We start from the raw sequence: 26,127 nt of genomic DNA on the forward strand, positions 1-26,127 counted from the left end.
TGATTTTACACCATCAGCTATTATCTTGATTTCAAACCGTCAGTTATTATCTTAATTTTAATCCGTCAGGTATTATCTTGATTTTAAACGTCGGCTATTATTTTCAATTCAAACCATGAACTATTATCTTGATTTCAAACCATGAGCTAGTATCTTCATTTCAAACCGTCAGCTATTATCTTCATTTCAAACGTCAGCTATTATCTTCATTTCAAACGTCAGCTTTTATCTTGATTTCAAACCATCAGCTATTATCTTGATTTCAAACCCTCAGCTATTATCTTGATTTTAAACCATCGGCTATTATCTTGATTTCAACTCGTTAGGTATTGTCTTGAATTCAAGACTTTCTTTTGTATCATTGAGAATGTTCATATGATGTGTGTTTTAAATATGTTTTTCTCTCCTCAAGTTGTGACAGATGCCAATGAGCACAGAGGCAGTTGACCTTGATACAAGATACACATATACACAATACTATTTTCCTTAGACTTTATTATTGAATACGTGCTCAAAGGTTATAGTTATAGTTTTATTTCATTTTAAAATTGAATAGGTTTTACAACCAAATATATCTGTCTTGAAATTCATTTAAAATTAAAATCGTACTTTTATGGCAGCAAGTGTGTCACCATTACAACCTGTTACATCAAGCATTTGCGGTGAATGAATATTTAAATGAGCAAGAATGTGATCTTGCTAGTACTGTTACGTGATTGGTTTATTTTGCGTATTCTCGTTCAGTTATTCTACTTTATAATGTGACCTTTGACCTGACAATAAATAAATATATTGAGATGAAGCAAAAAAAAAAAAATACGAAAATTCACACCATGTACAAAACATAAAAACGGAAAAATATTTGTGAACCAAAAAACTGTTCAGGCAAGAGTTGGATATACATTTTCTTCATGTCTAAAAGATAATAAATTACAAAATATATGTACACGAAGTTACGTCCCCGTACTAGTTTCCTGCCATTTGGAAACGATTTTTTGTATCAATAATACATGTCTGAAAGCAAACACAACGAACGCATGAAATGTTTCATACTGATAAAAAAAATGGGCAGCAGCTTTGTTACTTTTCGAATATAAAATTAAAATGTGGTTCATACAATAGATGTCGTCTGCTGCCGTGCGTTTAACTACATGTTTATTGCGGACAGTGCTGAAACACGCGAAACCTTACCTTCATAGTAAATATCAGTGTATGTTGGTTCGGGATGTCGGTATAATAGTTAAGAAGGTAACAATAATTAGACAAAACTCGTTTTTATAGCTTGATAGTCTACTACACGAATAGCTGCCACTACTGTCCGGTCTACACGAGTTGTCTTTTGTGTTATTGACGCGGAGCGCAATCATTTCCACAAAATGGCGACAATTCTCTCGACATTTAACAATTCCAAAAGGACCTGTAGATTTGAAGCAGTCCATTGCCAATGTGAAGTGCTTATTTGCACGTGTGCAGATCATACATGCGCCGACAACTTTTACATTTCACTTTACAACACCAAATGAACTGACATTCGCATCTTTCTACGACCTCTTCTGGTATGGTGTTGTAACCTCGCCCACAGCACATTAAATCGCACCCTTCAATACCGTTCGAAGTCGCGTTGCATCGCCTCCCCTCGGTGCCGAACGAGCCTATTGACGGGTCGTGTTTACAGAAATTCGGCGAGGGCTCGTAGTAGATAAGGTCGGCAGATGTCGGTTGTTTGAAGTGATCGTACTTCGGGATCAATTCTTCTTGCCAACCACGCATCTCCTTGTGGCGAGTGACTTTCATTTCGGGCGCGCTGTCGTATTTTTCTTTAAGTAGATCTCCGAGTATTTTGAAGGCTGACTGTTGCTTCCAGCAGGTTTTTACTTCACAGCTGCCCGATAGTCCGTGGCATTTACACTGCGTTTCCATAGTTTTCGCAATTGTCTGGAAGAATGATAATAGGTAAAACAAATTATTAAAACGATTTTCTGTTAAGTGGAAAATATCACTTTTCACCAAAAATATTCATCAAAATTAGGAAATTGTAATGAAATGAACAAATCTGAGAGTGCCATTCAAAATGCATTTGCAGTGAGTATGTTAAGAAAAAATGTAAAGTTCACGTCGATGAACGACGTCGGACGAACAGTGATAAGAACAGCTACGCTTTGTCGAAGTAGTCGACAACAGTTGAGGGCTAATGTGAAAAGTAATAATACTAAAAAAAAAACTAGATTTTAACTTCACGTAAATTAAAATTGTTGTTTTAAATTAGCGAATAAGTAGACTACGTAACTGCGCATGCGTTTTAAATTAGCGAATAAGTAGACTACGTAACTGCGCATGCGTTTTAAATTAGCGAATAAGTGGACTACGTAAGTGCGCATGCGTTTTAAATTAGCGAATAAGTAGACTAAGTAACTGCGCATGCGTTTTAAATTAGCGAATAAGTAGACTACGTAACTGCGCATGCGTTTTAAATTAGCGAATAAGTAGACTACGTAACTGCGCATGCGTTTTAAATTAGTTCAGTTTATTATTTATCGAATACTTGAATATAATATCGATAACTTTATGTTGTTATAAATTTGCATACGATATGAAATATCTACAACTTTATGGTGATATCAGTTAAAATACGATATGAACAACTTTATGTTGATGCTAGTTGCCATACAATGTTAATATGGATAAATTAATGTTGATATCATTTTTTAAACGATATGCAGCCTGGACAACTTTATGTTAATATTCGTGCTTAATAAGGTGTGTTGATTTACGCATTCGACCAATCAAAATGTGTCTAAAGCATGCGCATTTACGCGTTTAATTATTTCATTGAATTATGCGTGTCACCAACTTCCGAAACAACTTTTTTTTTATTTTGAATAAATATAATTTATCAAAAATGTTAGAACGAACATTGAAATGTATCAACCGCAACTCTTTGAATTGGTTATTACCTGTCTACCGGCCTCATTATTGTGCAAATTCATGACAGATCTAGCATATCTTGGATTTTCCTGAGGGTCCAGAAAATCCCGACTAAACCGAGTGCCATATCTGATATCTTCGCTACAACCTCCCCACTTCCAGCCTTCTTCCGGAGGAGGCTTTCTTTTGGAGTCACATCCACATGAAAGGAGTTCCCCACTGGCGCATGCTCGTGTCACTGTGTGAACAAGACCAGCAGAAAGGATGGCATGGACGAAAGCTGTTTCTCTTGAAGCTATAGGGAAAAGAAGGTAGAATAAAACAGTTAAAATAATAACAATTGCCATGGTGACGTCATTTTTCGGGTCATTTTAAGAAATAATTACAATAATTATAATGGCAATACAAAAAAATATAACATTACAATACCATTGTTAAGGACATTTCCGAACACTGACTGGTCGTTGCCAACTGTAGTACAGTTCCATCTACGACCTTTGAACTGGTTCTGACATTCCCGAATCCCAAGCTGTGCTCCTTCGGCAACACTCGGCATAAGTTCCTGATTTCTTCGACAAAACCGAAGTTGTTTGGACACCAGTCCTGGTATCTGGCCACAGGAAATCTCTTCCACGGATGCCGGTGAGTATGATACGCCTAACGCCCTACATTGAGAAAGAACGAGTTGATTTTAGATCGAGGTATGCCCGATGCCCCCAGCGAGTAATACAACTTTATCATTGAAAAGTAGCATAATAGTCACCTTATAAACTTGATTATTTACAACCCGAGTCTCTAACAAACCGCTGGACTGAATTGGTGTTCATATCAACAATTCAGTCGTTTTTGGAGTCCAGATAACCTAATAAATTACGTGTATTTTTGTGAGTGTACATGTATATATTAAAATTATAGTACACCCATTCAATACAAACATAGTACACATGCAAAGTAAACGAAATTATATCCAACATTCAGCCTAAATTTGTATACTGACACTATATCTAATTGGCTGTGGGAATGGCAAAGATCTATTAAAGGGACAGTAGTTTTATTAACAATCTTTTATCTCCGATTTTTATATTAAAATAATAAAATATTTCCTGTGTCAGTTTTTAACGGCCATTGGCGAAATATGGACACTGAAAGAGTAGCATATACGCTCTATACCGACGTTGCACATTTAAAGCGCGGCAGTCGTCGCATTGCGCATTGCGCATGTGCGACATTTGTGTTGATAAACATTGATTTCCCCACAATCCAGTGCGCTCTTCTATTGGAAAGTTTGAGGTTTTACCTGGGTGCGACTTTCACTAATTACCATCGGTGACTCCTTCGATACCTTCAAACTACCTAAAAAATACGTAATTAAAGCTTCGTAACGTCTCAATTTGTACTCGTTGATCTGCGCAACAGTTAAAGTCAACCCATATATCTCACGCATGCGTGGCGCGACGACTACCGCCCTTTAAATCATTTGTAGGTGAAAACAGTTAGTTACACACTTGGCGGCGAATCTGTTGATTTAGCAGTGATATTTCAGGGCAGGGAATCTTTCAAGATTTGGACAATTTATTATGATGTTTCATCTCATTAAGATGAATGTGAGTTCCTGTAGGATGCTAAATAATATTTGTAACATAAAAGATAAAGCATATACAGTTCACGATAAAAAAAAACAGCAGAAAAAACATGATCGTGATATGTGTTTGTCATGGTACGAGTTTATAAAATTACCGTATGTGTGTCATCGCGTGATATACGCAAACCAACTCGACAACAACAACAAAACAATAAACAAACAAACAAACAAACAAACAAACAAACAAACAAAGAGAAAAAAAATATATAAAAAGACTTGACTAATTCATTGTTCAAACGTAGCTGTGGCGTATACATAAGTTTACGGCACAGAACATACAACTTCGAACATAAATGTGAGTCTGGTGATAAAAGCACTACAACAATTCTATTATCACTTTTAGTTAGACGCGTATGGAGTGAACAAAATCATATTTTGTCTAAGAGCATCAAATGTAGGAAAATATATCAAACATGAAGTCTCAAAACGCCTCTTACAATATGTTTTATCGAGTATTTATTATATGTACTTCGTTACTGGTTTTAAGATCATATAAGTGTTTGTTTATTAAAATATAACGTGGAAATGACGTGACTTGAAAGAATGTCGCATGTGGACGGGGGGGGGGGCTGGCTAAGGACAAATTTATTTATGTTTGGATTTGAAATGTCAGCTACCTCGACGGATGGGGGCGACATGCCACACATGGTGTGCAATGTATTACCTGTATCACCTAATGTGTTCAGTTTGATAATGCATTTAATGGTCTTTAGTGTTCTGGGAAATAAAAGCGTCCTGAAAAGCAGGCCGGCATTATCAAACATACTCTAGCATACGTATATCATATTGTATTTCAGTGATTTGACGCACACGAGAACGGGGGGGGGGGTCAAGTTGAGAAAAATGTACACAGGAAAACATCTAGCAGGAATCCATAATAGAAAAAAATCAGCACGCCCAAATTTTAGGAAAAAAGTTTTTACACAATGTAAAAAAACTTGATAATGAGATGACAGTTTTTTCAAGAAATGTGGCTTGCTCGTGTGTGCAGTACGAAAGCCGAGAGGGGCCTTCCTAATTCACAGTTCCAACTTCTGAGTTCCGACTTCTAACTTCCGAGTTCCGACTTCTAACTTCCGAGTTCCGACTTCTAACTTCCGAGTTCCGACTTCTAACTTCCGAGTTCCGACTTCTAACTTCCGAGTTCTGACTTCTAACTTCCGAGTTCCGACTTCTAACTTCCGAGTTCCGACTTCTAACTTCCGAGTTATTATTGTTGCAAACCGCAGGAGCAAAAAAATACCGTCATCTGTCGTGATGAAACTACATACATGTAGTAGTCTATCATTTGTGCACAGAATTTTTTTGCATACAAGTTATGGGGTGAGATTAGCGCCAACATTATTTTTATTTTTATAATGCATTGATATTTTCCTAGAGGCTTGCAATGAGAAGCACGGAGTGGCAAATCTGAAGTCTGAAGAGAGAACTCTCAAGTACGAATTCAGAAGTGAGAAGTGGAAATGTGAAGTCGGAAATTGGAAGTGAGAAGTCGGAAATTGGAAGTAAGAATTTGGAAGTGAGAATTTGGAAATTGGAAGTAAGAATTTGGAAGTGAGATTTTGGAAATTGGAAGTAAGAATTTGGAAGTGAGAATTTGGAAATTGGAAGTAAGAATTTGGAAGTGAGATTTTGGAAATTGGAAGTAAGAATTTGGAAGTGAGAAGTGAGAAGTCGAATATTGGAAATCAAAAATAAGAACTTTGAAGGCGGAAATTTAAAATGTGTAAATATAGGAGTTTTGATATATATATATATATATATATATATATATATATATATATATATATATATATATATATATATATATATATATATATATATATATATATATATATATATATATATATATATATATATATATATATATATATATATATATATATATATATATATACATAAGTATATAAGTTAAAGCATAAAATCTGAGATTTTGGGGAAAACATTAAACATAACATTATTTTTGTACCCTTAAAATAAAGTGAAAGCCAATTTCATGATTAATAATATACCTATCGAACCTGAAAAAATAATAATTAATGTAATTTAGTGGAACCAACGTTCCCTGCACTTTCTCCGTACCTCATATCCGAAAAAAATAAGTGAATGTCAGTGTCCGTCAAGTATAGGTGATACTGATGATTAATCTGTTTGGGTAGCAGTTGTCACTTATATTTGACTCACAAGAATAAAGGAATTACCAGGGAACGTGTCACAAAGTAGAATATAATCAGGGCATATAATCAGGCGACTTGTCCCCAGATAGATCATAATCAGTGGACTTGTCTTAACTAAGGTAGATCACAATGAAGGGTCCATGGGTAGAAAATTATCAGGTCACTTTTTCCAAGGTAGAATATATTCAAATGTAAAGACAATATAAATATGGTTAGACAATGCCAATCATAATGCAAAGATAATATAAAAATAATTTGGCGCTGATCTCACCCCATAACCTGTATGCAAAACAATTCTGTGCACAAATGATAGAAACTATTATGAAGTTTCATCACTACAGATGACGGTACTTTTGCTCCTGCGGTTTGCAACAATAATAACTCGGAAGTTAGAAGTCGGAACTCGCAAGTTAGAAGACGGAACTCCGGAGTTAGAAATCGGAACTCGGAAGTTTGAACTGTGAAGTAGGAAGGCCCCTCTCGGCTTTCGGCTATGGGAGACTGGCTTTGTACACCGTCGCGTCGTAAAAATCGCAAAACATGGGATGCGATGAACTTTTTTTCGTAACTTGAAATTATGAGCAGTATGAGTCATGTATGTTGTGATGATTCATTCTTTTGCGATCAGCCTGAGGATTTTCTACAACATTAACCCCAACCGCAATACTTGACCATAAAAATAAAGTCTAATCTCCGAGATAGAGTGACCATTAAATATCGACTACGAACATGTAGTCCATACAGTGCAGGTAACACAGTAATGTCGACCATCTTAGATGACTCACTCTTTGTCCACAACCGATCCCCGGGGAGCACTTGAGTAGATTAGCGTCAGGCCAAACGAATTATTACGATAGGTCCCTGGACACTTTCTATGGGTCTATTGAATTATAAGTGTCATCACGAATGCCATGATTTGCCACAAGACTTCTCATCTGGCAAGAAATGTCTTTGGAAGTTATAGAGCTAGTTACGTCGTCCAGGTCATTGCTAGACAGTATGTTGTTGTAATGGCACGCTTGTTTATCGTATACTTCTCTCCGTCGACTCCTGGATAAACATGATGCATCTATTTTGTTTTATAGTATTTTCCACTATGTGTAGTGCAGTTTAATTTAATAGCAAATTATGTGTCACTTCTTCATAGTTTTTTTTTTAAATAAAGTTATCACCAATAGTGTCTTCGGATGAATCGTTACCCCACCCTTCATCTAATGTTTTAATCTATGTGTAAATTTAACTATCAGCGATCGCCAAATACATTACCTGAAATATTGGTTACTACTAATTTTACAAATTTTCTCTTATTTTTCATCCAAATCAAAGTTAATTTTATATCAAAAAATACGTAATTTGGCATTACTTGCAGATTTACATCAAAAACATTAGAAGATGACATGAAGATGACATGAAGATGACATGAAGATGCGCAGATATTGAACTACATAGTTAGTATCAGTGACATTAAGACAAAATGGTAAAAAAAAAATGGCCCATAATTCTTCCATGTTTCATCAATACAAAATGGAATCGACTTCAGTATGTATTTGCGTGCTGTTATTCATTCGAACGTGAAAGCTAAGTGTCTGCATCAAACCGTCGATTAGATAAACCACCCAGCGTGTACGAATATGCCAATAGGGTAGCTCACGGGGTGGCCACGCTGAATTCGAACAACCGGTGCATAAACCATGAACATTGTCCGTATATGCGATGAACGTATAAACCTGCGGCGTCACGATCATAAACTACGACAAAATAACAACACAAGTATGTCATGATCGTAGAATTTATATACTTCCTGGAATTATTATTTTAGGATTATTGGTGTTTCTGTACTATTGCGTACTATATTTAATGGTATTGCGGGTAATGTTGTTGAGAAGCTGCTCTTTACCTGCAACTCGCATCAGTTAGGGAACTGCAAATATTTGTGAAAAATCTTAACTGACTGGGACATTTTACGAAATCTAATTTTTATTTTATTTTATTTTATCACGAAAATTTATATTGTACTACCAATAATATGTCAGACCCGGAAATAGGGGTGACCAAAATGTCTTTTTTTTTCGATTTGTGTTGAAAGATCAATATTGTTTCCACTTAGGGTTATAGCTCTGTGAAATTAAAATACAGAGAACTGACAATTAAATCCGCCAGTATGGGCATAGTAACAATGATAGATGTATCTTGTAGTTACCACCCCCTCATTCACCAACTAAATAGAATACTCCGTTATAAACTTGTCTAGGGGTATAATTCAGCAAAGTAACCATGACAATGTAATTGCATGAGCTTATAGACAATGCTTGCCAAGCGACGGGGTTACTATGGTGATCACTGAGTGTGTGGTCCCGAATCCCTTGACGGGTTTTGCATTCAGTTCATTTGTTAGTTTTCATTGATATGTGTTTTTACTGTAATGTGGTAAAATGCCCTCGGGTGGCTGGGTGACGTCCGGGTGTTGTATTGTAGAGGTACGATTAGGCGGGTGACGTACTGGCGTGTTGTAATGTGTGCAAATAAGATGGGGTGGGTTGGTATCCGATGTGATGACATGCGTCCACATTTCAGGCAAACCTCAGAGGACTAACTTTAATCTATATATTCCCACAATACGTACAATACGATATTTCAACCAAAATCTTCTAAAAAATAAACGACTAGGAACAATTAAAAAGAAGGGTGCCAGAACCTGCATCCACTTAATACAGTATCTATGTATTGTATTGATTGCCGTATCTAGAGTGAATATTGCTCAAGATATCTACATTTTTTAGACTATTAAATAATAACTTAATAATAACGGAATGTCAACAATGGCATTAAACCGGCCATTGTACAAACCGCTAAATCGAGACCAATGTATCCTTTTTCACGCGTGATTCGTGGCGTTGGTGACAGAACATGTAATATATACTAGAACAATTTCATACAAAATATTTTTTGTTAAGTAGCTGGAAAGAATCAACTATTTCGGGTTTTGTTAGCTTCAGCAGTTTGTGAGGGCGGGTAGACATAACTCGTCACGGTTACCTTGCTATGTTGTTGGTGTTGGCAAGTGGGCTTTCCATGCGAAATACCACATGGCTTTTAACTTAAATAAGAAGTCCTATCTGTCTCGTTGAAATGAAAAGAAGCTTGATGGTTACGCAAGCTCATAACAAATTATGTGTCGTTTGTCTGGGCAGTCACACAAGATTCTGGGTGGAAATAAAAGAGTGCGCATTGTAACAAGGTTCGGAGAATTTAACACATCGGTGCAAAACGCTGCCCAGCTTCTAATGGTTCAGTTAAAATGTCCATAAATGATCGTTTTTGTGTGGTTGTTCTATAATTTGTCTGAATTTGAATGTGGTCAGTTTGATGGGTCCATTAAGTGTTAACTATCGATGGGTCCAGGTGCAATTACTCGTATAGTGTAATCACTAATGGGCTGCGTACATAGTTGCGTTCGATTTCGTTTTTTTTGGCGCGGAAAGCGTGATTGTACACAAAAACTAATGGTTTGGCAAATATGAAGCGTCTCACATTCGAAACTCGTACAAGCTTTTTTTTCATATTCTTTCTGTATTGTTTTTCGAGATATAAAATAAATTGAATGGCAAATAGAACCAACATGCCACGGTATGCATATTCGCAACGCTAGCAGCGGTTGATCGGAAAACCTGATAATGTGTGTAATGAATATTTTAATATGTTTCGCGAGATAGAACTGAAACACGAAATGACACAGTCGCTTTGGCGCGTGGTTGATTAATAGTGGCTGTGACTAGTACGATACCGACACGTGTTAAGCGAGTAGTTATTCTGTAGTTGAATTCATACTACATTTTTGACATCGCAACATGTACGATGTATACACGAATAACTGAAGAGAGAAGCAAGCACACGAAAGGAGTTTATTAAACGCCCTTATTATTCAAATAGTTTAGGCATAAAATTGGAATGTGGCCATTGACACGAATAAGGAGGTAGTATCATCAAATGAACTCCGATTTGAGAGGCTATTAGCAAACCAAAACGAGGAAGACACACAGACTCGCACCCACCTGTTGCGGTGGTCAGAATGCGATCAGGGAAAACTAACACTGAGCTCGCTATTGTTTGTTACGCTGTTTGTCGAAAACATCAACACATGTAAAACATTGAAGTGTATATCCTTTTGAAACACTAGTAAACTGAGCTGCCCGTCGGGGACTCCCATGATATGTACACGAGCCCCATTCCCTACTCGAGATCAGTGCGAGTAAAACGCATTTGCCATGCAAAGGCCTCTCATTCACACCTGTAGGAAGACTGTGGCTAGAATTACCGCCTAAAATGCATGGAATTTTAATGCCTTTGTAGATAAGGAAAGCAATCACTCCACACTCAACCCCTATCGTTTTTCTATCCGCGGGGAGACTTCATGACAGTTTTGTTATCACTCAAAAACGAGACATTCCAGAGCGACGTCTGCCCAAAGCGTGTCCGCTTGTCTTTGCGCTCTCTGCATATGTTAGCCCCATTTTTTTAACACGCTAATTGCTTCCATTGCTTCAAGCTGACGGTACGGCAATTTGTTGTCAACACCGAGACTGACATACATGTCAGTCAAACTCACACAGGTTTATAAGACAAACGTATACAGACACTTCAACAGTCGGAACTGAACTGAACAACAACAAATGTTCCAACCGGCGTCAAATGTAGCATATCATATGTCAATAATTGTAAAATAAATGTTTTCCTATTATAACTACGCATGCGCACATTGAGACTATGCGACCGATTATCTAATTTAACAATAACAATTTTGTTTTTGTGGAGAATTCCACAATAAAACATATTTTACATTTCCATGACGTCTTGCGTGTGCCAGTACATCACTTATCCGAGGGCGCTAGACATGCATACTAAATACCAGTTGTGGGAGAACTCCTAAGAATGTACGAGTACTAATCGGCGTGTTTTGAAAGCTTTAAGCATTTTTCCATCAAAAGAAGCAATTCATAAATGTGTGAATTTTACACCAAAATCAATATTTCTTTATTACGAATTTATGACCTATAGCTTAACGATATTGTGTTTTTATAGTCCCACACCTGGCTTAACACGCGATTACTATTGTACGAAGATTTTATAGTCTTACACCTGGTTTAATTAAAATTTATTGTGGCTAAAACTGGTTCTACACGTGTGGATTATACGTAACCTTGTAACCAGACTGAAGGTTATTTCTATACCAAATAACATCATTGGTTTTTTGTTTGGTTGAAATTAGTTTACAATGACGAGAACCGTGACTGTGAATTACTATATTACCTTTTCATGCAAACATAGCATCCAAAATTAAACGAATGTGAAATCCATGACTTGTGTGTATACAGCCCAACCCAAAATATCGCCATCGCACCTACATGCCATAACGACAATAAGACAAATGACAAAAAAATAAAATCAATAACTTTATCCAATTTATGTTAATGTATCCCACATGCTGTTAACATACTTGGCAGATATGAAAACTACATGAACGATGTTATTTTTAGTAGTTTCCTGAAATGAACAAACAATATAAAAAAAAACGCGAATACGTAAGAACTTAATTTTTGCACAACAGTTTAGAGAATACATATATAACCAATCTATAACCAAAATATATACTCCAAAACGCGTTAAAGGTTTATAGAATATGTATGTACTGGAACCAACGTTTAAGCATTTTCTTTGATTGATTGATTGATTGATTGATTGATTGATTGATTGATTGATTGATTGAATGAATGAATGAATGAATGAATGAATGAATGAATGAATGAATGAATGGTTGATTGATTGATTGATTGATTGATTGATTGATTGATTGATTGATTGATTGATTGATTGATTGATTGATTGATTGATGCTAACCTGGAACATTCACAATTTCTTAAATAACATAATTGTGCAACTTAACTATGCAGTTGGTAATATGTGTTGTTTTAATTAATTAATTCAATTTGACTATTAAAATGTTTTATCGTGTTTTATGAAAAATGTTTTATCATAAGATCCAACAGTAAGTGAATTAATGTGCCAATTTAAGAACGTGAATAAAGCAGCTATTTAAACTCATGACACTGTTGATGCCCAGTGTTCTTCCGATCGTACCGAGCTATGATGAGTGCACGAGGGCGGATTTTCAAGGACGAATCGTGGGGTGGTGATAATCAGGGTTAAGCGTTTTATTTCGATATATCATGTTCCACCAGTTTTATTTTATTTCTTCTCCAACAACCCGAGTTATACCAAATATACTGGCTGGTGCATAGATACAGGAACACTTAGATTGCTACATCGTTGATGAAATTGACCAATAGTTGAGGCGATAAATGAAGTAGGAATAACGGAATGCACGATGGAGTGAACTCCTTCCCCGTGAACAAAACACAAAGGAATGTGCTGCAACTTGGCGACTAGATGTGTCGAAACATATAATTTCAGCAATCTTGACTTAATATAGCATGTTGGGTATTAATTTTTCACTGCACATCGATGATATCAAATGTATCTGCCTTCGTCGATGGTTAATTGACGTTTGTGGCTTACATGCGCAGTATGTTATCTGGTCTAGGACACAAGCAGGGCTTGACCCATCGCAACACTGTAGTAATGTCAGTGCAGTTGGAACGCGTTGTCACTATGACCCCCATATTTCAGCATCACCAAAGAAGAAATCCGGGTATAGCGGTTTCTAATACATATATGCACCTATTAGTCGTCGTTCAAGGTAAAACACATTTCAATCGTGATGGAAATTGAATTTACAAAATTATACCACAACAATTTTAAAAATAGTCTAGGATATTTGTGAGCCCCATTTTGAAGATCTGAGATGCTCAATTTGGCTTGCTTATTTACATTTATACGTTTCTTGTAATTGACTTAATTGATGATATTTTATGAAGTGTAAGAAAACGCCAGCCTTCGTATAGCGTTAGCGATATGTAAAACACGGCTGTAGTTGATATATTATTTCTATTGTATTGTTAGGCTGCTCTTATTATGATAATTTTAGCATTTAGTGTAATGTTAGTTTTGGACTAAACCAGCTAAAATATCACGTATTTGAAAACTGTGGTGTACATCTTGTATTGCAATTGTATTTCTAGCTAACCTGCGAAGATGCCGTATAATTTAAATTTAACGCATGCGCATTCATTTTTTTTGTTCGGTAATCTGATGATTGGGCCACTCTGTCAGATATTTATGATATTTGACAATTTGAATAATTTGAACGAAGTAAATAATACATTCTACCACCAGTTACAATTTTAAAATGTAAAATCGTCATCAGTTATAGGTATAATTTGCATGGTACTTTCTAAGGTTTTTTTTCACAGCATTACACCAATAATGGTGAACATTCTTCCATACGCGTTTCCCCGAATATCATCTCGGAGTCAGTTCTCATGACACCATCTCTAACTCTTTCCAGCAGCCTTTCGTACGTCCTTCAGTTACATTAAATTCGTATTATCAGTTTTCTCTAGTCACTTCTCGGTGTCAGGCCAGTGTATAGCTTAGTGTGTGGCGGGCTAACTAAGTAACTCTCCAACCCATTATACGCATTATAAAAAAGTTAATGAAATGGACAATACAATGGTGTTGCCAGTTAGCTTCTTGTCAATTCCCGACCGGAGCAATTCAATAGTTCTGTTATGTTCTGACGAGATGTATAAGCAATTGTCTGTTTTTTTAAAGATTACTTACGCAGTGGTAGACAAACATGGTGTAGTGTATAACATCAACAGAATAATGCGTAAACACTCAACACAGCTGCTTAAGGCAGGCTGCACCAAAGACAGAAACTGGTAATTTGGAATTCTATAGTTCAATAACTTGTTGGTAAATTTCAAGCAGAGAGATTCAGGTCTGTAAACGTAAATGGGCAGTTAAAATTTACTGTGTGAGTGTCTAATAAAAAAAATGGTGTTTGTCATTTCAACTATAGCTTTCTGAGAAAAAACACTGTTAATGTCGAAAATGTACTATGTCAAACCATAGACCCTCCAGTCTACTGGAGGGTCTATGGTCAAACATATGTAATGCGGAAATCTTTGGTTTGAGTTTAATTTTAGCGCAATGAATTTATTTATATTGTATTCATACTTCATACGCGATATATTAATATATATGCCTTACGCATCGTATATGCCATACACAAGGCGGCGGTAATATTTTATGTACATTGCAATTCATTCTAACTAGTCAATGCAATTTTTAGAACAAGACACCACTGCTGCAAGTCTGTTTTCGTCATCCACAAGCGCGGCAATCCGTTAAACATGAGAATCTGCGCAGAGTGGCGATTAATTTACCAATTGTAACCACCTTAAAGATCGCACAATAGTGGCAACTAACGTGTGGATAACGCATCTTTAAACCGTGTTTTGGGGCTAATACCATTGAACGCACAATTGCGCACAAAAGAATTTAGACCTATCGCTTACAAATCTGTGTCAACAAAACCGACTTGAGACATGATGAAAACACCAGTAAAATACTTCAGAATGCGGAGGACGGGTATACCACTTTCGTTGCATACCGAACTCCTGTGCAACGGTCCCATGGGCCTTGTTTGTTACTTTTATTTATATCTTGTCACGTGGCTCAGTCCACAATTACCCTCCTTAGATGAGATTAAATCTATTTTGCGTGGTTTCGCTAAAATGAACCCCTTTGAATAGCAGGTGTGCCGTTTGGCTTTTTCTCTGTAACGTTTTGACCCCCACAAACAAACAGAATTATAGAACAACCTTTGAATTCGTTCGTTTCGCTATCTCGACTCGAAATCCAATTAATGGAAGCACAGTCAGGACGTCAGGCGGTTCAATGAAAACTAACTGAATTTCACACAAAAAAAAAACTCACCGCAAAGGATTCTGAACACATGCAAATATGGTCTCAATTCCATGAGAATCGTCGCGATTGTTTCCAATACTCCGCTATAGATTCACCAGTTTGGGTCCATTTAGAAATGAAATCATATTAAGTAAGAAAAGAAGTGGCATCTTAACTCCAAAAGGAAGGTGATTGCCACCTGCAACGGTATCGCTTTCAGTTCATTCACGATAGGTTAGGATTGTGTGAATAGAACTTGTAAACTCGCAAAGCATACATTGTCAGGACATGTTACTCAGCGAATACAGTTGTTATTGCGTTGTGGTGAAAACTGAAAATGTCAAATTCTCGCGAGTCGGACTATATACTCCAATTTAAAGTTTTATATTAAAATTAAAATAATATGTGTATTTTATTATAAAACATAGTTACAGAAAAAATGTGATTCTATCGGTATCACGTGGCAAGCTTTGAACGTTACAAATTACACCAGAATGTGATTTTTTTGTGATTCAGGTGGAGGGGGACTTGGCGCCGAGCAAGGGTCGCTTTAAAAGTCGGTTTCGGATGAGTGCATCTGTCTGCTGTAACGTATTTCTTCACGCACCTAAGACCTATGTCAACACCTAGTCTTGTCTTGTCTTGCAGGAAGTCTGTTTTTTATGTAAACACAGCGTTCTGATAACCAATTTTTATATTATGTACAAGCGTTCAATCCGTTGTATTGATACTGTTTGGACAACTTGTTTTCTTTCCTCAAGCGTCAGGTGTACTCACTAGGGTGGTTAATGTGGGCTAATCTGTTTTGAAATAAATCCCGAAAACAACCGATAAATAAAGCGCTACGTCTCCTTCCAGGGCGACACGTACTTTCACACACAAGTGTACCCCAATATGAAGATCCATACCGATCTTTACTGCTTGTGTTTTAATTTTTAACTCGTGAAATGAAACACGCAGACACGTATCTGTGTTTGGGTATAATGTACCTCGCGGCACAGTCTGTCATGTCTCATTCAAGAATAGAAACATACTGCGAGACATTGCGAAGAAACCGTAACCGTAACGCCCGATGTTGCGTGTTTTGGGGTTAATCAAATAATGACCCAAAATAAATTAAACCCATGTGAAAAAACCGCTTTGCTTCAGTTAGTCTGTGGAACAAAGCAACGCGGCGTGATAATATAGTTCATCTTCGCCTCAACAAGTCTACCTGTTCAATACAATACCCGATGTTTAATAAAATAAACTTACCACCACATAGGAACGGCAGTCACTTGAAACCACAGTAGGAAACACAAAAATAGACAACACCAGATCATGTCGCGTTTCTTTGATCAACGATCGGAAGTTAAAGTCCGTCGAGTTGTGCGAGAAGTAAGTTCCGCGGCTACGATCGATGTTGGCGTCTATGGCTGTCGTGCGTACAAACAGAAGTGAAGACCCGAGACTTCTGGTCACACTTTGTGAACATTGTCATCGCGTGAAAACCCTTGTATTTCATTCAGTTATCAATATTCATGTTCTGACGGGTGGTATTTATCAACGATTTGTCGTCGCCAATTCTTTAACGTTCCTTCTAATTAAACATTCACGACTTTCCGTAAAAAAATACAGTTTCAGTACTCACATTATCGCCAAGAATCACAAGTGGGAGGCGGCGAAATAAAACAATGATGTCAAAACCTCGCTTTCAAATCAGGAGGAACTACGTCACAAGCAGCAATCCAGTCCCTCGGTGGATCATTCCCAGCTCACGGACCCGTTAAGAAATCTCCCTAATTCCGGTGAGTCATGCCAACTGCCGCTCATCAGACCTAATTCGAAATCGATCTATGAATTCTCTACTTATAGGCTACAAGAGCTATTTAAACACAGAAGTGGACGTTTCTAGATAAAAGACCTCGTCAACGCATGGTGCAAACCTACAAGACATTGTAGTAAAACATTACCCACTTGCTTGCCACTCAATACTAGTGTACGTTTCAGGGGCATATGAGAGAAAGTCAATTCGCCTCCACACTCGTAAAAAACTCGTACTTCAGAGATTCGTAAACACGATTTAGGGTCATCGAACTGAGACTTATCAGATAAAGTTTCCCTTGCATATGCAATTGCAAATTCATTGTATAAATGATGATTTTTTGCACGTGTGCTAAAACCACATCAAAGAGCCACAGACCCCCACAGTGGCTATTACAGTACACTATAGGTTCGTGTAATGTAATGTAATCGTTCGTTGTGTAGAAATAACCCGTGAGCCCATGGGGAGGCGTATCGCGACGGAACTTGATATTACGTGACCAAGTTTTTGTACGCTAAAACTAGAAGTCAAGATGCCCGGAAAAAAAAAAACATGTTCAGTTTAACAATAATTAAGATGAACGAAAAAACAATTATTCATAATATAAATGTTATCTTCAATGTGTTACGAACCCTCCACCCCTCAAATACAACTTACACTGAATTGACCATTATTGAACATATGTCGTTGATTTATTTGTAACAACAATTATAGCTAAATAGCAAAGTTTGAAATAAGAAAATATTTAACAAAAATAGTAAAATACGATACATATATCGCATACATATCACATATTCATATATATACGGGGTTTTGAAATAAGTACGATGATCACAACAAATAAAATGTTGTTTTCTGGTTGGAAACGACTGATCTCATTCACCACCGCGTGATTGGATGACAATTGACTGAACACACAAAGACGTGCGAATTTTCTCACAGTGCCATGAGGGGGAGCTTTGGCAGCCGGAAATGGCACTTTGGTGTAAGGTGGTCGCTTCTCCCCGCTTCGTCCTTCAAATATCTCAGACCACACACTGTGATGACGTAGTCTATAATGTACACTACATGTCAGATAAAAGATTAAAACAATTGAATATATTAGAAGCAAGTGGAAAATAGCTAAATTATATACGCAAATATGATTCCAGTCTATAGCGTAGACTGTCCAGGCTCAGGCTGTATTTCAAAGAAAGAGATCATAAAAGTAACCATCATATAAACAAGAATGCGATGTTGAGCGAAGTGCTCCCCAGAGAATTATCTCGAATGCTTTAAGTATCATTTCTGTTTCAACAAAACGTTTTCATGATTTACCGATTTAAAAAAAATGAACCAGTTACTTGATATCGATAACGGTGCGGATTTTGTTCAATTATAATGTAAAATAAAATTAATGTGATTTTTTTAAAAATATAATTCCACTGACTCTAGCTATTATGTATATATATTTGTCTGTGACAGTATTGTGTAAAAAAATGTTACTTCGATACTAGCCTCATTTCTGCTTTAATCGTTGCGATTTATTGCGCAACACACTTTGCATAATAACTTTGCATAACGAGCGCAATCTAGAGCCGTCAATGGGTGTATTACATCTACTATATTAACGACCATGTTCGACATGACTGACATAGATACATACACAGAGGCGGTGAACTTTGACCAGTATCGCTGCAAGTACGTTACCAATATGAAAGGGATTTCCTACCATTTTACATTTGCATGAATACGTGAGGTATTCTCGCATCTCCGCCTAAATAAATGGCCGCCACCTGCAATAACCATAGATCCCGTCTAAAGCAGGAATTGAAGATTATAAATTTCTCAATCGCGTAATAAGTTAAAAAAGAGTTTGTGTTGTAGTTCGTATGAATATTAGTAAATTACTATTCAGCTGGCCTAGACTTCGTTATAGCTTCTCGCACCCGACAGACCAGGTAAAAACGTACCACACATGTGAGGAAACAAGTGAATTATCAATCTTCGAGCTCAAATGAATTGATTAGATCAATGTCGTTGTTAAGCGACAGAAAAGTTCCATGAAAGAAACAAAATTTCCAAACTGTGAGGAATTAAAAAAAAAAAAAAAACGACTGACCTTTCACCAACTCCAAACCCTACCGATAAGTTATGCAGAATTTATGCAAATCTCTGAACTTGCATATTGTTTTAAACGTCAACACGCGAGTTTTATTTAAATTTTAATATTAGAATCCACAATAAACCAAAACAAAATTCATATTGACGGTTTTCGTTGGCGCCCCAAAAATATCTTACCACGTGACATCCTTGCTACTCAGGGACAATGACGAGTAGGTAAACAGTTACAAGGACGTCCTCCTTTATTATAAAACAAACAGCAAGTCATCGTCGTAGTTATTGGGTTTATGGCGGGATTTACGAGCAGTATCCGCCGCTGATTTCGTTTTACGAGCCCTCTAAGGAACCAATTTCCGTTCCTCTACGATGCAGCGTTCGAGGGCATCGTCATTTTCGGACTGGATTGGACTTGAAACTGAACACACCTTGTCTGGGCCATCATTAAGGTTATTGTCAACTGGAAATGCGACTTGTCACTAGTTCAAACATCAACCTGATAATATGAATTCATACATGTTGTAGATACTGATACACTGGAGTCTGCGCAATGACGTCTGTGGGGAGAGCATAAATCTGTAAATATAAATACACTCTACGTGAAAATTTCAAAAATGGCCCCCCAGCAACAATATTGATCCACCCCTGATGATTTACGTAAACAGAGAGCAAGACGAGCGTTTTCACGATCTCAGTAGCTTGACCCGGAAGTTGACTTTACGACTCTGTGTACAGACTACATGCAACAACGTGGCTTACGTGAGTGTTTTCAAGAACTACCTTGAAAATTATTGTGCGTTAGGGAAATTCGTAAACAACGTAGTACGTCTTATCTTCATGACCGCAGGATTTGTGTACGATGTGAAGATGTTCCCGTGGGGCTCCATCATGAGATGACTGGCCTGCGTGATTCATATGGAATAGCGCCCTCGTGTGGTGAAAGGGAGAAGGATCCTTGAAATTCCTTCCTTGGCAATGCATCGTTTCCATTTCATATCTTTTATCGGAAGAAGCAATGCAAAGATGAAGACTTATTCTAATGAGTGTTAGTTTTAAGCATTTCATGAATTTAACCGCCACTCACCCACACATTATGGATTTAAATAGTATTAATAATCATTATTATTATACAACTGTCACCGTAGCGCCATAAGTTACAGTTTGCCGTAATGTTGCGATATTTGCACTGGATATTTTTATCCTACCATATTAGGAAACGCGAATCCTAAATATGGAACAATTACGCGTGTAAACGTTCTCTAAATAATAAAAACAAACTGTTCTGTTCTGTTCTAAACGTTTTGGGTTTCGGCATTCCCATGATGTATCCTTGAAAAGAAAAGATGTATAATAATAAGGTTATTACGAGGATACCTCAAAGTATGCACTCAGACAGTATGCCGTCGCATCGATTAATACGGTCACCGTACTGCCTTCGTAAAAAACTTTGCGGTATTCTCGTAATAAACTCATATGAAAGTACTGATAATATAAATGCTTTGCATATATAAATAAAATTATTATCACATTTGGTTGCTTTGATTTGATTGTAGGCTCAATACCTTCAACTCGTCATATATCAGTGAAAATAAATACACAACGCCTAAAGAGTTTTTTCAGCGAAAATTAATTTCAGGTAAAATGTATTTCACAGCCTTACGCTTAAAATAATTTCGCGTTTGTCAAATCCCACCCGATGTTTTAACCCCAGTGCGACGCCATGGCCTTTGCCTGACCTTTTTTACACCTCACTATTAAAATTAAAGACGGGTACAATTTTAGTATCAATGGTTTTTATTATTATCTTACTCAAGTTGTCTTTTTATTGTTCGCGTAGACACGCATAGCCTACACATAGATAATCTACATTACATTGCCTATATAACGGCCCGGGCGACTACAAAGTTAGTATGTACTGGGTTTAGAATATCTCGCGACCGTGAATAGTTAAAAAGAACCTCTACATTGTCACAACCCTTACATAATTCCTCCCAAACCACATGAACATACGAGCGTTTTGAACCATAGGCCCTACACTTGTCGATATTTTCTGCGTACTCGAACTGAAATTTATAGCTCTGATAAACATAACGAGTCCGTTTTTAAAAACATGAATCCTGTACTAGACTATTCGAGTCATTGACATACACTGATCGAGCCAGTAGCTCACCTCTATACTAAATACAAGTTTGGGGCGTCCACTGCAGCAACTTTCCTCTTATCTCATTAAAAAACGAAACAATATAATAGGACAAAAACTTCCCCTTCAAAAATTGGCGTAACGGACACCTGACTGACGTGTGCACAACTCGCGTGCTTGATGAACTGAACTACACATGTATATTATTTTGTGTTTTGTAATTGACTTCAAACAGTACGTACTAGGAAGTCAACTATACTATTTTAAGTTAATTATAATCCTGTATCTATATTAACCTACGTCATCTAACAACAACAATAGTATTGATCATGTGACCATTATCGTTCGCAGTTGTGGCGTTTAGATTGAAATATCGCTAGCTGATAAAGTACAGTGAATGTTACGAAATTCGCGTTAAACATCTTTATTTTATGTGTTCGGGCAGTACGCGTAAGAAACAAATTATCACTGTGATATAAATAAATTTCTGATCGAATAACAACAATTACTCACGTGATGCAATGTCGACTGAAAGTTCATTCTTTAAGATATAATAGTAAGAGGAGTCATGGTGATAACACCGATGATCACAATCATTGTATGTGTATATTCTAGATAAGCAGTCGTCACAAAAAATTATGTTATTTGATGTGTATTGTTTGCTTAATAAATAATCGGATTTATATCGCATCCCAATCGTATTTTAGTTTTTCGTTCTGCATTTTGACCAATCAACTTCGAATGCCAGTGATGTTACATTCACACATGCCGATAAGAACAAAAACTCATTCGTGGTTACCGGAACTTGGCCCGAATTGCATGATGGGATTAACTTCATTGGTGGTATCTGCGTTCACGTGGTACGCGAGGTAACGAGTCCCACTCTGATCGTAACATTTTGTGTAGTGCCATATAAAACCACAGGTTATGGGTGTCTGTGAGAGTTATGGTGTAGACCACACGTATTATGATTTTGTCACATTCTACCAAGAGGCATTTTCCGTCTATTTATAGCCGTATTAACGACTTTTCACTCACCAACACTATGCCCAGACCATCTTGTACAGCACATATACGATATATTTAGTCCAGACGTGTAATACTAAGAATTATTATATATTTTAATTTATTACGTCACAGCATAATAATAAATAATTAATGATGAAATAATTACATTGCATTAATACAGTCTGTATTGTATTTATTGGAGAAAAGTCTCCAAATAAGACGACAATTTAATCTAAGGGTACGGACAGTTACTTCGGCCTGGGGTGGGTCGGTGGATCAGTAGGGGGAGGGGTTACGCTGTTTTTTTATTTTGCGAATATGGGGGTCACCCTGTTTTTGATATCATGAATAGGGGGGGTCACCATGTTTTTTTTTCAGAATTCACACACGCGCTTATGCATATATTTTTAAAAATTTATTTCAGAACAAAAGTTAAAAAAGTTAATCGTACAAATGTGTTCTCAATAATAACTATTACCTTTATAGCCTATACATTTTTTGATGAAAAAGAACTTATAGGCTAAATATTTTGGGGTTGAACCCCGCATAGAATATGTAGGCGTAAATGGCGCCCTCACCGGTCGAACGACATCATATACCACTGCGTTGGGTTTGGAGCACCGCGGAGGGCGCAACTCACGCGACCTTGTCAAGAATACTAGTAACGAGCCTCTGTGCTATTTGCCATGCGTTATTATTCGCCGGTGAATTACAGCAACATGACAGGACATATACATTTTGGAAATCATGATAACTACAATAAAACATGTTCGGTCCAAAACATGGTTGATGCGTCAGACTAGTGATAAAGAGGTTTCGAGATTGCTTCCGTATACCCTGAACGATGTTGGCAAGACAAGGGGAAAGCGAACGCCACTCGCTGTGATTCTTTCACTGACCGATGCGACTTTGTGGGGGCCTAGGGTTAAGGAATTTGCATATTTCTATTGCAATTACTGGTAAATATATTCACGGCCAATATATAAAGATCTTTGATTGAAATTTGAGGTTATTAAAATTCGGTATACAAGTTATGAGAATATGTTGTCTACATACGGTGCCCATTATCTAATATTTCGAAACTGTGGTGAATAGTCTTGTCGTTGGTGACGTAGTTGATACGCGAAGTTATCGTTTGTTATTCAATCAATGACGTCAGTTCAAACACGCATGCATTGATACCGGGATGAAGTATACTAGTAACATAAAACAACGTTATATTTAGAACACCCTCCAGAGGGCAGCAAACATGGAAAAGCTGAATACGACTATTAAGTTGGATGGGGAAAAAAGACGGATTTGCATTTCAATATCTCAGAAAACAATTGCCTCAATGATGAAGTAACAACTCTCTGATCTTGTTTATTAATACAATTACATAACTGAGCACAGTAACATAAAATCATTCCCTGTGTACCAAACTAAATATTTTTTTTTAATTTTGAGGCCAATATTTTTCAATGTTGAACTTACCAGTGATCTCCTACCTTTGGAGGGGTAGGTTATTACTACCTGATACTAAAATATGTTTGGATATTTAGAGTAGTAACAAATTCCCACTTGCAGTTTGGTTAGACTTAAAATATACCATGAATATTCACTTTTGAGATATAATTTTTGATATGTGTTGGTTCTTGGATATTTCAGCTTCGTCGTTTAGTAATTTGAACTTCCCAGATTGCGTAAAAACAGACAAAAATACCTTGGCTTAATCATTTGCTAAGGGACGGCCGCTTAAGTATGTGCTCTGTAACTTGCAGCACATGAACCTAAAAATGTTAGGTAATCAAACAAAAATGATTTAGTACTAAAGTACGATCAAGGTCTTCACTTTTTCAGAGCATAAAAACTACTTGCTCCCTCGCTAATTGTTACACCCTCAAATCAACTGATTTCTATTCCCCTCAAAAGTCAATAATGGTATACATGTATTCCCTAATTTTATGCCACGACACAAAACAGTCTTTTTTGCTTAACGTTATAGATGAAATCATTTTTTAAATTTCTCACAACTGTTGCTATTATGTCACACTTTACCCACAATCCTCTGCTGGAGAATCCAGTTGATGGACTAACAATACTGATGAAAAATGAAAATTGTAAATTGCATTCTCCTACACTTGTGGAACTCTTTCATCTGGGAGCATATGTTGTTTACTCGGACTTCCCTTTTAATAATAAAGACAACATTATCACCAATACGTTTCCATATATAATTGTATTATATTAACAATTCACAAAATATAAAAATCTTTTTTTGAAATTATAAAATTGTTTTTTCTTGATAAGTAGTTCATTTTATAATTTTCCACAAGATCTTGCAGAACACTAAGCTACAAATTATTTTTAGTAATCATATTGCACATTAATATTCAACATTTGCTTGTTGAATTTACCAATTATGATATGATGAATAAAGTTGCAATTATGGAAATGTTTTCTCCTGTTTATGGAACTATATTGTATACTTATGTTTTTAAGATCTATCACACTTAATAAGGGTGACAATATACTGCAGAATCTGACTATAAATCGAATACTGAGACTTAAAGGTGCGATTTCTGTTGTTTTAATTCATCTTTAGCAATGGTCATGAGGTGTACTTCATCAGAACCATAAGATATCTGCATGGCTCTAGCCTGGGAAAACATCTTCCAGAAAGGATAGTCTTGGCAGACACCAGCACCACCATGAATCTGAATAGCTGTATCTATGATATCTTTCACTGTGCGAGGTGTTGCAACAAATGCCATAGCAATCTGAAAAAAAACAAACATGCATTTTGATAGCTTTGCACAAAATTGTCTCGCAACTCAGTACATTATACTTCATCAGACTACTAAAAATTTACAAAATTATGACACTAATTATACATGCACCAATTTTTCCACAAAGTTATAACTGTTCTACATAAATTGAACAATTGGATTTATTTGTTCCTGCTAACATTTGTTTTTTTTGCATAGCCCTAATTGCCCACCAAACCTATTTGCCTACCTAATATATGCTATGTTCACACAACAGCATTCTATCGAAACCGAACTACTGCTCCTCCCACAGATTAACAGATTACCTCCAATGCGTTGACATGATCAGGGCCCGAACGTGAGCCGATATCTGCCAGAGTTCAATTCAGTTCGATCAGAGCTGAACGGAACAGTGCCCTCTAATAATTAGTATGAAAAAACATGGCTGAAAACAAGTTTAGTGTCGTGCTTGTATTGTTTCTTTACATGGCACGATGCTGTTTAGGTGGGAGAACAAAATTAAACAGTCACGAGTCTGAGCATGGAGGTAGAAAAGACAATGCACTGGGTGTTATGATTTAGATACTAGTATCTCGAATAAACAGGAAACACAGCAGCTAAAATGTGTAACAGCCTATTCGGTTAAGTTATTGTCATGCAAAATTACCATTTTGTAATTGCTCAACTGTTGTGACACGTGTTTCAGCTATTTGTCA

At 36.7% G+C, this 26,127-nt stretch overlaps 2 protein-coding genes across 2 annotated transcripts in view; both read right to left on the reverse strand.

Annotated features, from left to right (window-relative positions):
• Nucleotides 1-478: 478 nt before the first annotated feature.
• On the reverse strand, nt 479-17,251 carry Wnt3 (wingless-type MMTV integration site family, member 3). The gene is given in 4 exon segments (NM_001164984.1): nt 479-1,935; nt 2,955-3,220; nt 3,355-3,590; nt 16,867-17,251. Coding segments are annotated over 4 exon segments (1,050 nt in total). The 5' UTR covers nt 16,935-17,251; the 3' UTR covers nt 479-1,455.
• A 7,614-nt stretch (nt 17,252-24,865) lies between these two features.
• The window catches only part of LOC102809697 (acyl-CoA dehydrogenase family member 11-like), a 28,083-nt gene continuing 26,821 nt past the window's right edge, over nt 24,866-26,127 (reverse strand). The window contains exon 19 of the mRNA XM_085495709.1: nt 24,866-25,423. Within this exon, the coding sequence (XP_085351835.1) occupies nt 25,211-25,423 (213 nt within the window). The 3' untranslated portion in view covers nt 24,866-25,210. The remainder of the gene's footprint in view (nt 25,424-26,127) is intronic.

This window comes from Saccoglossus kowalevskii, chromosome 22, assembly GCF_978046115.1.
Source record: "Saccoglossus kowalevskii chromosome 22, keSacKowa6.1, whole genome shotgun sequence".
Classification (NCBI taxonomy): domain Eukaryota; kingdom Metazoa; phylum Hemichordata; class Enteropneusta; family Harrimaniidae; genus Saccoglossus; species Saccoglossus kowalevskii.